At 38.2% G+C, this 16465-nt stretch overlaps 1 protein-coding gene across 1 annotated transcript; it reads right to left on the reverse strand.

The window, feature by feature from the left end:
• Positions 1-1102: 1102 nt before the first annotated feature.
• On the reverse strand, positions 1103-11876 carry lipca (lipase, hepatic a). The gene is made up of 9 exons (XM_041787564.1): positions 11590-11876; positions 8058-8224; positions 7555-7734; positions 7325-7442; positions 6961-7194; positions 5386-5628; positions 4200-4314; positions 3580-3798; positions 1103-1784 (listed from the first exon to the last, which is right to left on the reverse strand). The coding sequence occupies exons 1-9, from the start codon at positions 11669-11671 to the stop codon at positions 1670-1672; spliced, it is 1473 nt and encodes a 490-aa protein (XP_041643498.1). The 5' UTR covers positions 11672-11876; the 3' UTR covers positions 1103-1669.
• Between the last annotated feature and the right edge of the window lie 4589 nt (positions 11877-16465).

Here is a 16465-nt window from a genome sequence, read left to right on the forward strand (position 1 = left end):
GTTGACGGCTCTCTGCCCAGACAATCCGGAACAGACTGCATGCAGCTAGTCTCTGGTCTCTTAGGGCTGCCAGGAGGCCTGCCATGGCTGCCCTTCACTGTCAGGTCCGTTTGCGCTGGTGTCAGCAACACGTGCACTGGAACCTGAAAATGTGGAGGAACGTTATGTTCAGCGATGAGTCCAGATTCTGCCTACGGCAGTTGGATCTTGGGGGAGATGCAGAGAACGCCATGCTGGTTGCTGCACCGATAGAGTAACATCTTTTGGTGGAGGCAGTGTGATGGACAAACACTGGAGAAACAAGGCTTGTCATCATTGGAGGCAATCTCAATGCAGAGAGATATCGAGATGAGATTCTACAACCAGTAGCAATCCCATATCTCCACAGTTTGGGACTGAACTCTGTCCTCCAAGATGACAACACTCACCCCCACAGAGCGGGGTTTATCAGAGACTACCTCCAAAATTTGGGAGTAGAGAGGATGGAATGGCCTGCCAGCAGTCCTGACCTCAACCCCATTGAACACTTGTGGGATCAGCTTGGGCGTGCTGTTCATGCTAAAGTGACCAACACAACCACGTTGGCTGACTTGCGACAAATGCTGGTTGAAGAGGAGGAGGTGCCAGGGTGTCGTGGCTGTGTATGGTTCTTCCACACACTACTGAGGCTCCTGTTTGTTAAATGAATGATTGTTAAATTGCCAATGTGTCTTGTTTCTTCAAACTTCAATCCACCATACACCAAACAAGAGTCAATGGCAGAATAACTTATTTGGCATTGGCAGAGAAGATTTGGCACATTTTTCATAAGCGCAACCAACATACTCAGCTCTGCTGCTCATCCCACATATCCATGTTCCTTACAAATGTGGCACCATGTAAAAGGGTAATAAACAGGTTTTCCAATGATATAAGGTTTATTGCAAGAAGCATTGTTACAACAAAGAAATAATGTACCAAACACAAATTTCCTTACTTTTTGTGCTAAGATTATTTATTGTACATTAGGATTTATGATGTTTAAACTACAGTAACCTGTAAGTTTCAGCACTTATATTCTGGGACATATGCAGTTACGTAAAAGAAAGACCATGAAAAAGAGTAAAAAAAGAACAGGGTTTATTTATTGCTCTGGTTGAAGATAGACAAGCATGTAATTTTTTATGTTATTGGAAAGAGCAGTGTGAGTTTATAAATTATGAAATCAACAATTTTACACAGGACATTAAAAAAAAAGAGAAAGAAATGTACAAACTCGTGTTGACATCACAGAGAGGCCATTGACTTTGTGTTCTCTGTCTGGTTAATATTTGGATTGGCAAACACTCAGCTGTTTCTTTGCCCGAAGGACATTTGTATGTAGCAATTATTTGACTGTTAGTTTGAGCTTTAAACTTACCAGTTTGGACAGTAAACAAAGATTGCATGTGAATCTTAACCTATCGTTAAATTGATCAAAAAATCAAACCAAGACAGATTTCTGGAGATTGTAAAGAGTTTTCATTACTTGCTGGGGTTTTTTTTTCTATTCTCAGTTCCCAAGACTTTACAAACTTTGTTTTTTACCAGGCACTATTCCTGTTTCACCATTTATGTTCCTTAGGATTCTTCTGACTTTTGCACAGCTATCCAGAGATCTTAAGTCTGTCTGCAGGATCAAACAAGTCCACTAGTAATTCCTTCTGCGCTGTTTTTTTGGTGTGTCATCCTCACAGCGCACAAATGTTTTATCTTGTGAAACCTCGAGTTGTTGTCCATCATTTGTCATGGCACAAAAAGATGTCCTGGAAAACAGAGACGGATACAGTGAATAATGGCAGAGGAGAACCAGTGCATAAGTGAGTAAGACTGTGTGGGGACATGTCCACTAGATGGCATTAAAAGCCCATAATGCCGAAGCTGTTGAAGTAGGATAATGAGATACTACTGTATGTCTGAGGAGGGACGGGGGGGATTCTTTACAGAATATTTTGGTGTGTGTTCGAGAAACTATGTAATAACTTAAAAATGACAAAAATGTGTGGAACACTGTTTTAGAAAAGGGTAAGGTTAGCATGACTATATTACACAGCTACCTTTTCTATAGCCTATAAATTCAGTAACAATATTCAAGAGGTCATAATCTTTTAATACAATTTCCATATTGTAATACAACATAACACGTGTTTTGACCGGGATTTGTATTTGCATTTGGTAATGATAGGCAACATTTTGAAAAGCTAGTCCTTTCGACTCCATCCATCCATCCATTAATCACTCAGCCACAAGTTTGCTTTGATTTTTAACTTATATTCTATACAAAAAAATTACGTAAAGACGTTTTTGTGACGTAAAAGTTGACCGTTGAACTTTCCTGTGATTTTATGCCCTCCAGGCTAGCTTTACCTCAAGTCAAGGTACCATTTGCGGGATAACCTTAACGTACCTTACTTTACCATTTTCAGTTTTGGGAACGTTTTAAAACTATGTGGCGTAGCAGAGTAAATTCATCCATGAAAAGGGCTACTTTTATTACTGAAATGGGAAATTAACGGTGCTGGCTCGTGCTATTAGACTGCCGATGGTGATGCTAATCTGGTAACAAGACAACTTTTGGCTACAGTTTGGGGCCTGGGATGTACTCACTGATGCAAATGTGGACGATAACAAGGACAGTTAAAAGCAAACTACATTAATGGCATTTACTGTAAGTATCCGTTTTAGCTGATAAAAGTGACCTTTCTGCTTGTTGAACCGGGCTAAGTTGGGCACAGGCGATTGGTGTTTTGGTGTAGGGAGTGACCGTGTTAACTGGTGACTTTCAGTCCACTGTGTCAGTGGTTGTCATAGCTACCACGGATGTTGAACACTTTAAGCGCCACTAAACAGCCTCTTTAGACAACAACGGTGCATGTTAGCCTGGACGTCAGTGGGGCTATGTCTTCATTAAGATAATTTATTTGATATTGTGTTATTTTGTGGTGGTGGTTATATTTTTAATGTTATTCCCTTGTTAAAATCAGTACTTATTAATTAATGTGTTTGGATTATTTATTTCTTTTTTTTTTAAGATTTATTTTTGGGCCTTTATTTGATAGAGGAAGGACAGTGGATAGACTCGGAAACAGGGAAGAGAGTGGGGAGAGACATGCAGTAAAGGGCCACAGGCCAGATTCGAACCCCGGCCACCCGTGTACATGGGTAGCGCCTGAAACCACTCTACCATCTGCGCTCTGTGTTTGGATTATTTCATTGGAATAGGAGAATCTTTTTACTCCTGCTAATATGTGTTTATAATTTTGTTTTGGTAAAAGCATTATCCCCGTCAAAAAATCTGACACCCTGTAGTTTCCCATCCGCCATTCCTTGGCTTCACTACTAGATGTGGCATTGAAAGTTAGATTATTCCCTACTGCATCAGTAATGACTTATGAGTGGACATGTGAACCTATGATATGTTCAGTGGGGATCTGAAAGGGGCTATACTGCTGTACATTTGATATCTCTGAATGCTGACTTAACTTCTGCTTTAAATGAAGTATCAATACAGACTTGTTTTAAATATATTTTCACTGCCTTCAAACAAATGTAGGTCTGTACCTCTGCTGTGTCTCTCCTGATTTGACCATGATATGGCCCACGGCCATCACAGGTTTTTGTTGTCGGCTGCCCCAGGGAAGGAAGGTCGTCACCCGGTTCAGCATTTTCTTCCACAGAGCTGATCCCTCCCAGTGTAACGTGAGCATCATCAATTCACCCAAGTCTTTGTCCAGTGTGATCAGGAAGGTGAAGGTTTTGTTGCCTAAAATAAGTTCATTGCTGTAAGAGAAACAAAAAGCAAGTAAGACTGTTAGATTGTTATATTTTGCTTCAAAATTTCACATCATTTTTACATAGGGAAGACCTTGCATTAAAAATAAAGAAGGGAAACACATAAGACTTCCTCTGAGGCTCAGACTCTTTGAAACAGATTATGAAGGATAACACATTTGTCAGTGAACTGTGCCTTGAGTGAATTATTTAGTCCATCAACCCCATTTATAGTTCTCTTTCATGCAGCAGTTGAGTTGTTTCAATGTGTTTCAGCTGCTGCTCCCCCTAACTTGCTCTCTGTATCTATAGAGCGGAAACCCCAGCTGCATTTAGCATGTATGAGAGCAGGCACACTGGGTGTGGATGTGATGTAATGTAGGCCTGATGGGAGGCACTGCAGTACTCACACATGGATGGGGAGGTCTCCACTCTCGCCTTTTGTTCCAGAGAGGGAGATAGTGAGGTGGGGCTCGATCCCCACAATCTGGTTAACAAACTGGATCCTGAACTGGTAATGATAGACTGCATAGCCAGGACCAAAAACAAAAGAAGAAGATGAAAACAGAACACAGGACCTCTATTAATTAATGACTGCGTGATAATAAAAGAAAATATGTGAACATGTGAGGATTAAATTATTATTTAAACAAGGCAGACTTTCATAATACAGAAAATTCAGTCAGGTTTCATAGATCGACTGAAACTTGTAAGATCATATTCTCTTGAACAGTGTTTCCAGTTAAAGCATGTTATGAATTTATGATTGCATGCTTTAACTTTTCAGCATATTCTGGTTAAGCCGTGTCAGTGTCTCCCTACACCGCAGTGATGTAATTTAAGTTCACCACTGCATCTTAATATCTAATGTCCTTGTAAAAACTCAGACAGCTCAGTGAACAAGTAAAATAAATCATCTGCATCTTATGTTATCAGATATTTCAGTTTAACTGTTTCCTTGTTTCCTTCTCAGTCCATAAAAATGTCCTTTTTTTTATAGTTAAGTTCATGTGAAAATCTTTGATCTAAGCAAAGTTCCTTATTTTCTTTCAAAATAAAAGCGGGTCTGTATCCAAACAGGAAGTCAAATATTCTCAGTTTAAGGCACTACAAAAACCTACATGAAACACAGTTTTAAATGCAAATACTGATATTTCAAAATGTGCAACAAAGAGGGAAATTAATTGCAATTAACTGTAGAAATTCCAAGATTAACTGCGATTAAGAAAATCTAGTTGTTTGACAGCCCAATCATTTGTTATACCGTGTGGTAACGGCAGCAGGACAGATCATACTGGATTGATGTGGCTAAGTAATGAATTTGATCGACAAGAGAGCGCTGGCGTCAAGTTATATCAGGGTTTGTTTCCTTACAAATTATTTATTTGCATACTGTGAACTAAGATTGTTGCTAGTTTTGGTCTTTTTTATAAGTGTTTTCTGTAAGAAGAAATTTAGAAAACCACACAATTACCATGTACAATAATTGATGTCCAAAGACAACTACACAGCTGTGGTGGTTTTCAAATAGGATAAATGTCACTTGAGGCATTAAAAAAGTCATTTTCAAGGCAGTTTAGCTAATATGGAACATACGTTTGTAAGGCATCCTGGGACCCGTTTTCAGGTAGAGCCTCTTGCTGTTGCCACTCTTAACCTTCTTGATGTGGTAGCCCAGCGTGTTACAGCGATTCTTTCGACAGTGTAGGCAGATACCTTTGTTAAATGCACTTTGGTCACTACACCTGTAGGCCATGCTCTGCTTGTCTTGATTCAGCAGTGAGTCAATAAAGAGATGGACAGAGCGCTCATGAGCACATTTCACTGTCTGCTCAAACCCTGTGGGAGGAAACAAGAAATGTGGTTATACATTGATTTTTTTCCTACTCATTTTAAATGGATTATTCCCACACACATATTCTCCAATGGCGCAAGAGTCGGTTTAGTATCTTAATCAGAGTGTCAGACCATTATTTGTGGATTGATTTCATTACTACCAAAACCTGACATCTATCACACCATCCCTCTGTCACGTCGCTTTAAACATCTCATTATGTCAGATATCAGTCAGCCCTGAAAGCCTTTTCCTCTGAGCAGACTCTTGTAGCCTGAAGGCAGCTCAGCTCAGAGGGACGGATGGAGCAAAGGGAAGGCACATGTTGCTAATTAACTCCTGAGGATGACAGATGCTTTAATGTGGCTTTCACTGTCATATTATGTGGATGTGTTTGGATTGAGAAGCCCCATTAATCCCACTTGTGAGCCACTTGTGTTTGTCCAAAGGAAATTAAATGCATCTGCCTCAACGCAGAGCGAAAAATCATCAACAAGCAAAAGATGAATTGTGTCCAACATACATCTTCTAAACCAGAGTTTTGAGTTGGCGACATTAATTTTTTCAGCAGGGGCAGAAGTGAAGCTGTAAAAGTAAAGAAACAGAACATTCTGCTTTAAACAGAGTGTGCATTTTTTCATTAGATGAAGTGTTTTAACAGCAGATGGGTAACAGGAAGTCAAATGGAAAGCCTGTTCATGCAGGGTAAAGATGAATGATTAACTGAAATTCCCTTTTACTCTAACAGAAATGGTCTTTTAAAGTTAACTCTGATGTCCTTAAGAGCTAAGTAAAGTAGTCTTCGTTGTGGACATGTTGAGGAGTATTTTTTTAGAAAAATGGTGAAATGGAAGAGCTTAAAGTTCACAGTTGTTTGTTGTCAAGCTTCATGATGCTTCTGATCCTGACATCAATCGGCTAGATAGTAAAGAAATGTTTAAGAACATTTGTTATACTTTACTAATGGTTACTAATGGTTACTAATTTTAACCATTTGTTTATATTTCCACTACAAGTCTAAGTCTTTCAATTTGCATAAAATAAATTGAAAAAACATTGAATAGAGTGCAATGAAACAATGAAGTACAGTTATTATCTTTGGACTCCAGAGGACCCTGCTTTTCAAATTTTTGGAACTTTCCATCTGGGGAAGGTTTCACTTTTAAGCCCCATGGCTGCATTAAGAAAATCAGGATGTTCTTTCTCTCCAAATATTATTATCCAAGTGTGTAATAAACAGATAAGACTGTATAGGCCACTTACAGATATGTTACATTCCTCATAGTATTAAATACATTTGTATATACTGTTGTATACTAGTGTGTGCTGTGTCATACCTTGGAGTCCGTAGGTGCTAATGTGCTCATAAATGTCTTGCAGGTCACAGCCTGGTTGGAATTCCCCTCCGTTAGGGTAAAAGTCATAATGGGCCACAGCCTGCTTGATGCCCACACTGAGGCCCATACGCTCCTGGGTGAAGGTGTGGATGGCATCCACAAACTCTGCATCATCAGGAGACAGCCTGTCTGTGGGAGACATGCCTTCAAACAAAGGCCCTGCTGGATCCAGACCTGCAGGGGAACAACACGCAAAAGAAAAACTGGTTTGTTACAGTGCAAATTCTCTTCAATTCTGTCCTTTTAAAAATATTTTGTATTCATTTAAAAGCAAAACAAGACCTAATCCATTGTAAAAACTTACCTGTAATTCTTCCTATTTTATGTGGACCTTTTAGGTAACTTCCAGCAAATCCAGAGATATGAGCACCCAGGCTGTAGCCAATCAAATGAACCCTTTTTGCAGGGTACTGATAATGTACCTGTTGGGGTTTTTGACAGGTGCAAATTTTGAGATCAGCTAATTTTATATATTTAACATATTTTTAGCATTAGACTGATTCTGTTTATTGTCTTTCAGAAATTCCTTCTGACCTGAAGTGAGTGCAGCAGGTGAGCGATGTCTTTTCCAACAGTGCGAGTGCTCTTGGCAGCTGTGGGGTAGTGCTGGTGAGCGAGGGCCAGCCAGTCTGTAATCACCACGTTGATGTCCATTAGATGTTTCTTCAGTGCGGTGGCTAACTTGTGCACCCAGGCCTCCATTAAACCATCCAACTAAAGAAAATCGACATTGAAAGTGTTACTTGCATGTGTTTGCATGCTTTTATACAAAAGTCCACCTTAAACCATCCTTAAATGACAAGAAGAGTAAAAAAAATCTATATTTCAATGAACCACTTAAATGAATTCAGATTTAAATGAGTCTCATCCTGCATTTTAGAAAGTCTTTGCTTCTTTTCTAGATGTTTTAGTATTTAGCATTTCGTTTTCTTCACATTAACTATCTTTGCCAACAGGAGTCCCCCCACACCAGTCCCAGTTCCATGTTTTGTATCCAGTGCTTCAACTCAGTGAAGTGGAAGAGAGGTTGACCTTACCGACCACCCGTGAGTGATGATGATGAGGGGATTACTGCTGTTGAAGCCACAGGAGGTGAGCGTGTGCAGCTGCAGAGGGTCCAGTGTGCAGGTGTCCTCACCTTCTAAAAAAAGGCTGAAGACCGAACTGCTGACATGCAGTTCGTTCACCCTGTCTTCTGTGTCCGCTGTGCAACAGAAATCAAATGACCAATGAGTTACCTTTGATTTCTTCATGATTACTCTGTGGATCAGAGCATCATGCAAAGCTGGCTAAGTTTACCTGGAGACGAATAATTCAAATATTGATATTTTTTTGTACATTTCATTTATGTGTTGAAGCAGTTATTAGAGAAAAATGGGGAAATAGGACTTTTCCTCTTGAGGCCTATTTGTACCATGGGCTAACACCCTGTTTGAAGCCCTGTTTGCTGTGTTTCCAGGTCATAATAACCTTGTAGGCAGATGCACAGATAACACTTTATGAGAAGTCCCATCATTGCCAGACTCTTCTTGTAATTTTTTCTACAAACCCCTCCTCCCTGACTCCGTTGAAAACCACAGAGCAAAAACCTTAGAACACTCATCAACAAACTGCACAGATCCTCCTCCAACTATATCCATCATATTAACATGTCATTTGTCAGTAATTCATGTGGAAAAGCAAATTTTATAAAAGAAATATCAACACTTTAATGTTAATACTGGCACATACCCAGGCATTTCAGCACTCAGTGTTGAAGTTACCATAAGAGGAGCTCTGATATGAAGCCCATGATCCAACATCCACCCAAACCTCTGCTCTATAAATCTGTGTTTTTCTTGGTGTGTCTTGTCACTGTTAATGACTGTTTATCTAGAAGAACATGGAGAGCAATTAAAAACATTCTGACTCAGTTCAGGGCATTACAGCCTGCTTTAGAAATCTTACACTGTGATTGTTAAGTATAATTTTGTGTAATTTGAATGATATTAAAAGAAGCAGCAACTTTTTAGCCTGATTGACAGAGGGACACTTCATTGGCGGAGTTAGGGGGTGGCATGGGCATGGGCTTAAGCCCTGGATGTTTTCATAAAAGCCCTGAACCTATTTCGTCTCAGAGCGACTCGCTCCTCCGTTGAGTTATTGATTGTGCTTGAAATGGGGATGAAGTGAGTGCTCTTGTCGTTAAAATGCAACCTTTGGTAGACTTCAAGGCCGTGGAGTTAAAGTAAAAAAACATTGAGCAAAGAGGAGAGTGGATGTGTAGTACAATACAGGTAAAGTTTCTAGAGTCTGATTTAGTAGACAGCCAACATACAGCACATTCATTCAGCCTGAGCCCACTGTGTGTTAGTGTCGTGTGTCTGCTTGTTACTGTGTCGTTTTAAGTCAGGAACTCTCTGCTCTGATTAAAGCTAAAAACACAGACACGTCCGTCTGATCAATCAGGATGACTGGGCTTTAGCTGAGAAAATAAATCTGCATCCTCCATGTTACAGACAACACTCCTTTAAGTTTTCCTCTGAGTTCTGCCCATGTTTGATAAACAGTGATCTGATCCTGAAAGCTGTGATGCTGCTGACCCTGGGTCTCTCTGAGCACAGCAGTGATGTTAAATATAAACAGAGTCTCACTCGTTTTGGAAAAAGAGATACATTTTTTTGGCATTTTCAACAAACTCTTGTGCACACACTTTTACATAATTCAGACACAAAGCATGTAGAATAAAAGATGATCTAAAAAAGACACCATGTTTTTGCTGAAGTATAGGCTGGAGTATTTTATAATCTCTTCAACTCTTTTTAGATAGAAGACACTATCTTATCCACTCTTTAAAATATTGGCAATTATGAACCTCTCTCAGAATTTGGTTTCTACTTTATCTTGGATCTTATACATAGAAAATAATAGCTATAATATTATAATATTATATAATATGAAATATAAGCTATAATATTAGCTTTTAGACTTAGACTTTAGTCTGACCTTTTTGACTCTAATTATGTGGAAACAGTAACTTGAGAATGTTAATTTAGCCGCTTCATTTTAGTAAAAACAACAGTGCAAAACACACCACAATATAGAAATAAATCTTTTAAAGCTCAAAGATTTCTGGGGAAGGACAATCCACACAAGTCTGAAGAAAATCCTACATGTAAATCCTACATGCCTGGCTGGTACCTATGGGTGTGGTTTGATTTTTAGTAGTTTTTAGTTAATGGAAGGATAAAAATAAATAAAGGTGCTAAGTGAAGGGCAGCTGTAAAGAAAAGATGAGGAAAGGATGGTAAAACCCAACAAAGCTGAAGAAGAAGATTCTACAGAAGAGGAGAGCTGATGAAGAGGAGGGAGAGAAACAACAGAAGTCAGGAAAAAAGGGAAGGAAATGTGTTGTGAGCCAAGAGAGGAGAATTATTATAGAAAAGGCTGAGGCTGAATTCAGATTTGAGGAATCATGAAAGATGAAGTGAAAGAAAATGTAAAAAAGAGTAAGAGAGAGGAAGGAGAGAAGAGGAAGTGAAGTCACTACTCAAGTGAAAACAAAGAGAGGCAGAAGATGAAACTGTTGATCAGATGATAGAGCTTGGTTACAGAAAAGATAGCAGAGGTGCCAAGAGTTGATGTGACTAAGATACATGTAAAACTTGCTCTTTTAACGGTAATATCATGGTCATAAATCTAAAAGCTCATTGTTTTCATATCTTCTTCTTTCAGTGGAGCAAACTTCCATCCAGGAGTAAAATAGTGGGGCAGAGAGAGAAAGGGAGAGAATGAAAGAAGAGGAGGAAGAGAGAGCAGAACAGAGTGAGTCAGAAAGGAATAGATCACATAGTACCTATAGATGAGGTCAGTTTTTAAATTCTGTTATGCTATTTGGAAAAAAAGCAAACATACGTAATTAGGTTACAAGTACATACTCAACATTTTAAAATCATCCCCTGTTGGAGGTTGTCTTTTCTTTTATGTGTTCAGAAAATTCTCATTTTCAGAATTTTTTACCCCCTAATAAGTAATTATAAGTCATTAAACTAGATGTTAAGGGTTTACTCTGATGATAGCAAATTCAAATTGACCTTTTTGCACTTTTATTCAATTTTACAAACCTAACAACAACTAAAACCTGTATTATAAAACAGAAATTTTTCAAATGTAAAACGCTTATAAGATGAACCACAAAACAAGAAATAAAAGAAAATGGAAAGTTTACATTGACAGAAAGCACTGATGACCAGCTACATGTCTTGGATCGCCAATTTAAGTTTTAAAAGAAGTAAGCTCAGTAATTCAGGGGAACATGGATTAACCTTTTTAAAGATGAATTAAAAAAAAAAGAATCAGACATTTTTGAGGAAAAAACAATTTTAAGACTTGAGTTTTAGAAATGGAACGATATCAGTTAAGGAATATATTACTTCTTTAAAATGACATGGAAGTATGACACCCTGAGTGGGAGGCATGCAATTGCAAGTAAAAATTTCCACTTGATTTAACCAAATGATGGTACAGTAGCTGTTGAATATAGGTTCTTTCACACTTTTCCAAAGAATCATTCAAACATATTTTACTCACCTGCTCGGTTTCCTTTGATTCTTTTCCCCTCATTAAGGTGAGCAGTTAACAGTAAAAAGCTCAGGATTTTTAGCACAGACATTATGTTGCACTGACACTTCAGTAACTCCTGAGAACCAACAATTTGTGTGTGAGCAGACTAAAGTTTGTGGAGGTAAATGCAGGTAATGCTGAGTCTTAAGGTGAGATCCTTGCTGTTCATACAGAAAGGATTTAAAATGTTAGTCTCATTTTTGTCCCTGTTGCTTGAGATCAGAAACACGTTGTTCTTTACTGTACTGTGCATAAAAGAGAGAACACCAAGAGTAGTGGTTTATGGATAAGGGGGATTTGGCTCTTTCCTGATTGGCTGCACTGAGAGGATCGAACATATTGCAAAAGAGGACTGGGAGGGGATCTGTCTCAATATACAAATAGTGACGAGAGCAGAAATTACTCCATGAAGACTTGCTTACTTCATTCAGAATTTCACCATTTCCCAAGTAATCTTCTTCATGTATTTTCTGAAGAGCTATGGTCTTCAGGACAAAATTTAGTTTGTAGAGAATTCATGAATAGCTGAAGCTTTAGCAGAAGTAAATTCAAAGTAAATGTTTGGATGCTGTTGCAATACATTTTTGAACAGTTAAAAAGTGGCACTCCATGTACCGAGTGTTTCAACAGATTGTTAGACTGGGGACATCGGGCACATCTAAATAAACAATTTCATGATCATTTAGATTTCAGCATGCTGTTTCAGCAGATTTTTAATCAAATTTTGAAAAATCCTCTTTTATATTTGTTAAATTTCACAAACTTGTATTTTTCCTGGACTCCTTTCAAGTGTCACTTTGCTCTGGGCGGATGGTGTGATTCAGCTTGGTAAACAAACAGGGTTAACAGTTATGCAATGGTCATGGAGCCCCTCACTGACTGATCCATGTCCGTGTACTTACTCTTCACATCTGCAGTGGTTCCCTATAGAACTCTTAAACAACAGTCACTTAAAAATGGTCAGTATTCTGCCTTGATAAAATACAGTGGTTAATACATTGACACTATCTCATTTCTGGGCCAACACATTTTTTTTTTTACTGTTTTACTGCTTTAGATATTTTTTTGTGGAATACTATTTTCATCTCCATATATTGCATATTTACACCGCTTTCCACATTATTAAGCAAATGACATTTTTCTCTTATTTTCCTAAATATTATTGCAAATAACAGTCAGAGTATTTTCAAGTCATCAGCTGTTGGACCATAATTCAAATATTTTTGAACAAACTTCACAATGATAACCGTTATTTTTTTTTTTTTTAATAAAAACCTCAAAATGCACTTTTCCATATTATTAAGCACGACAGAGTTTTAAAACATTTTATTGGTTGTGAAGAACTGAAAATGGTTATTTGTTGAATTTGCAGCATTAGGAGGTCATATTTACTGAAATCAAAAGCTATTTCAATCAAAAGCATGTTAACAGGCCAAGTTACATGTTAGCATAGGAGCCCCTCTTTAATATCACCTTCACAATTCTTGCATCCATTGAACTTGTGAGTTTTTGGAGAGTTTCTGCTTGAATTTCTTTGCAGGATGTCAGAATATCCTCCCAGAGCTGCTGTTTTGATGTGAACTGCCTCCCACCCTCATGGATCTTTTGCTTGAGGAAGCTCCAAAGGTTCTCAATAGGATTGAGGTCAGGGGAGGGAGCCACACTAAGAGTTTCTCTCTTTTTATGCCCATAGCAGCCAGTGACACAGAGGTATTCTTTGCAGCATGAGATGGTGCATTGTCATGCATGAAGAAAATTTTGCTACAGAAGGCACTGCTCTTCTTTTTTTAACATGATAGAAAGTGGTCAGTCAGAAACTCTATATACTTTGCCGAGGTCATTTTCACACCTTCTGGGACCCTAAAGGGGCCTACCAGCTCACTCCTCATGAATCCGGCCCAAAACATGACTCCGCCCCCTCCTTGCTGATGTCTCAGCCTTGTTGCGACATGTTGGCCACCCACCAACCATCCACTACTCCTCCATCTGGACCATCCAGGGTTGCACGGCACTCATCTGTCAACAAGACTGTTTGAAAATGAGTCTTCATGTGTTTCTGGGCCAACTGCAACCGTTTCTGCTTGTGAGCATTGGATCGGGCAGCCGAATGGTAGATTTATGCATGACCGCAAGCCTCTGGAGGATCCTACACCTTGAGGTTGGTGGGACTCCAGAGGCACCAGCAGCTTCAAATACCTGTTTGCTGCTTTGTAATGGCATTTTAGCATCTGGTCTCTTAATCTGATGAATTTGTCCGTCAGAAACCTTCCTCATTATGCCTTTATCTGCACAAACCTGTCTGTGCTCAGAATCAGCCACAAATTTCTTCACAGTACGATGATCATGGTTAATTTTTCATGAAATATCTAATGTTCTCATTCCTTGTCCAGGGCATCACACTATTTGACACTTTTGGCAGCAGAGAGATCCTTTTTCTTTCCTATATTGCTTGAAACTTTTGGCCTGCTTAATAATGTGGAACATGTGGAAAAGTGCATTTTGAGGTTTTTATTTAAAAAAAAAATAATGGTTATCATTATGAAGTTTGTTCAGAAACATTCGAATTATGCTCTAACGGCTGATGACTTGAAAAATACTCTGTCATTTGCATTAACATTGAGGAAAATAAGAGAAAAATGTCATTTGCTTAATAATGTGGAAAGCAGTGTATGCAAGTAATCTTTCAACATACAGTATCAAGCTTTTAAGTTTTTAAATATTATATTTTTTAGCACTTTAAAGATACAGCATGTAGTTTTCAGCCCTATGAAAATTTCTCTGTCACTATAAAAACATCACATATTTTGAAGATGCCATTAATTAGCCCTGAGAGATGGGATACTGTCTTTATTGTTAAACCAACACCTATACCAATGAATCTATCTAAGGTCACTGAGTTAACTATCATGTTGAGATGTATTTAGTGCTTTATTTATAATTCAATTATTTTATTTTCTCTTAAAAGTTCCCTTTTTTTAAAGTAAGGCAGGCGGCCAACTGTAAAACATGAATCATTTGATTGAAAATGAAAATAGAAACATTTAGGATATTGTTTCCACATTTCTGAACAAAAAAATAAAAGTATTAAGCAATAAACTTCTAAAAAGGATTTAGTGCAACTTAGAATTAATATTAAAATGACTTTGGCTGTTTCACACAGCTAGGTGCTTATGTGGTCTTATAATAATCACTGTAAAAGGCATTTATTAGCCAGTTGCAGCAAAGTCTAATATGGATGTATCAAAATTATAAGATATTCATGAAATATTCCTGAAAAAATGCATACTAAGTTTCTAAAGAAAATTCTGAATTCACACGGTGCCCTTTTTGTTTGTTATATTACTGTAATTGAACGTGATAGCATTTACCGTAAATGTGATCTCAAATGGCTTGTTCCAATCCAGCAGCATAAGAGTTAATGTCTGTTTGTCTACAGGTTCGCAGAATAGCAAACACTGTGAACCTTTGCTTTTCTGAGTGTCATGTGTGTGTGGGCATGTGCATGTGACCAGATATGTTTGCTTTTAAATGCAATGTATGTATTTGCTTCTGTGTCTGGGAACGCTGTTTCAGCAGTCTGTGACTTTATGAACAAAATATACAAAAACGGGTTAACCAGTTCAAACACGATCAGACCGTTCTATCAATCAGTTGAGCAATGACAGTGAATGGAGGTTACTGTGAGAGCTCAAACATGCAGATCCAGTCTTGGGATTGAGGACATAAACCTAAAAGAAACTCTTTCATTTTTAGCAAAAAGGCTCATGTAGAGTGGCAAGTGTGATCCATTATTACATAAAGCTATTATAATCCATGTCAGAGAGAGGATGCACTCTGAGGAAGAGCTCTGCAACTACTGAAGCGCAAAAACACTCTTCATCCATTCTGCATGACATTATATAAGCTTTTGCAGTTGTCTTCTTTTAAATTGAAATCTACTACTGCCTTTTTTCTTACTTGTGTGGGGGACTGATTTTGTGACTAAGTGTTTTGGAATGACTGAATATTGAATCTTTTGAGAATAAAACTATGAGTTTTTACTTTTTTTTAGAATTTGAATTAGAAAAAAAATACTCTGAACAAGGAATACCATGCCCCTTTTGGCATAACGTTTCTCAAGCCATTGTTTACTGTTTATTTATTTTCAAAGCTTATGCTGGGTCTCATTGTTGTGTGAAAATCAGAGATGTTACTTTGACATTTTGTCAATCCCAGCGATGTCCTTTCTCTTGTTGCCCATCATAGTTGAGATTAGGGCTTGTGAGGGGAAGTAGTATCGGTGTTTGTCACAGTCTGTAGCGTTCTTGTATGGAGCCTGGGTCCATGAAGGTGGCAATACTGTGGCAGCAAAGGGCTGTATGGTAGATTATGTAACTTCTCAGTAGTGCATAGAGTCATGAGTAAGATAAGAGGTCTCTTTGCAGAGTACTTATCCTTTCATTAGGGCACATGTATTTTGTGTTTATTTCAAACAATGGCTCTCTTCTCTTCAAGAGTCCCAGAATGACAGTAAGGCAGCATGAACCATAACAGACCTAGGCAGCTGAGGGAGTTATTTACATGTGTTTTTCAATAGAAAATGTCAAAATGTAATCTTTATAAAAGAAATAACTGGATTATTAAAACAAAGCCTAGCTGTCTAACCTTGCAAAGCAGTTTGATACACCCATTTCCTTGTTTTTCACTGGCGATGTGTGAAACAAATCCATCTGGCATGTCAGGTTACTAGCTGTCAGCGTTTTACTTAAAATTTGGCAGAATGTCTGAGCTTACTCAGTCAAAGCACTTCCTTACCAACACCATACATGGCTACTAAATCCAGTTATTCTCACAGAAACAGTAT

The sequence above is a fragment of the Cheilinus undulatus genome, linkage group 1 (genome assembly GCF_018320785.1).
Source record: "Cheilinus undulatus linkage group 1, ASM1832078v1, whole genome shotgun sequence".
Classification (NCBI taxonomy): Eukaryota; Metazoa; Chordata; class Actinopteri; order Labriformes; family Labridae; genus Cheilinus; species Cheilinus undulatus.

Bases quoted from the DNA above. Each gene is read 5' to 3' on its own strand.
- lipca (XM_041787564.1), bottom strand. From the start codon at position 11,671: ATGTCTGTGCTAAAAATCCTGAGCTTTTTACTGTTAACTGCTCACCTT. The intron at 7,195-7,324 runs GTAAGTTTTTAC...GTTCCCCTGCAG, and splicing joins TAAAATAGGAAGAATTACAG to GTCTGGATCCAGCAGGGCCT. The intron at 5,629-6,960 runs GTATGACACAGC...TTCCTCCCACAG, and splicing joins TAGCACCTACGGACTCCAAG to GGTTTGAGCAGACAGTGAAA.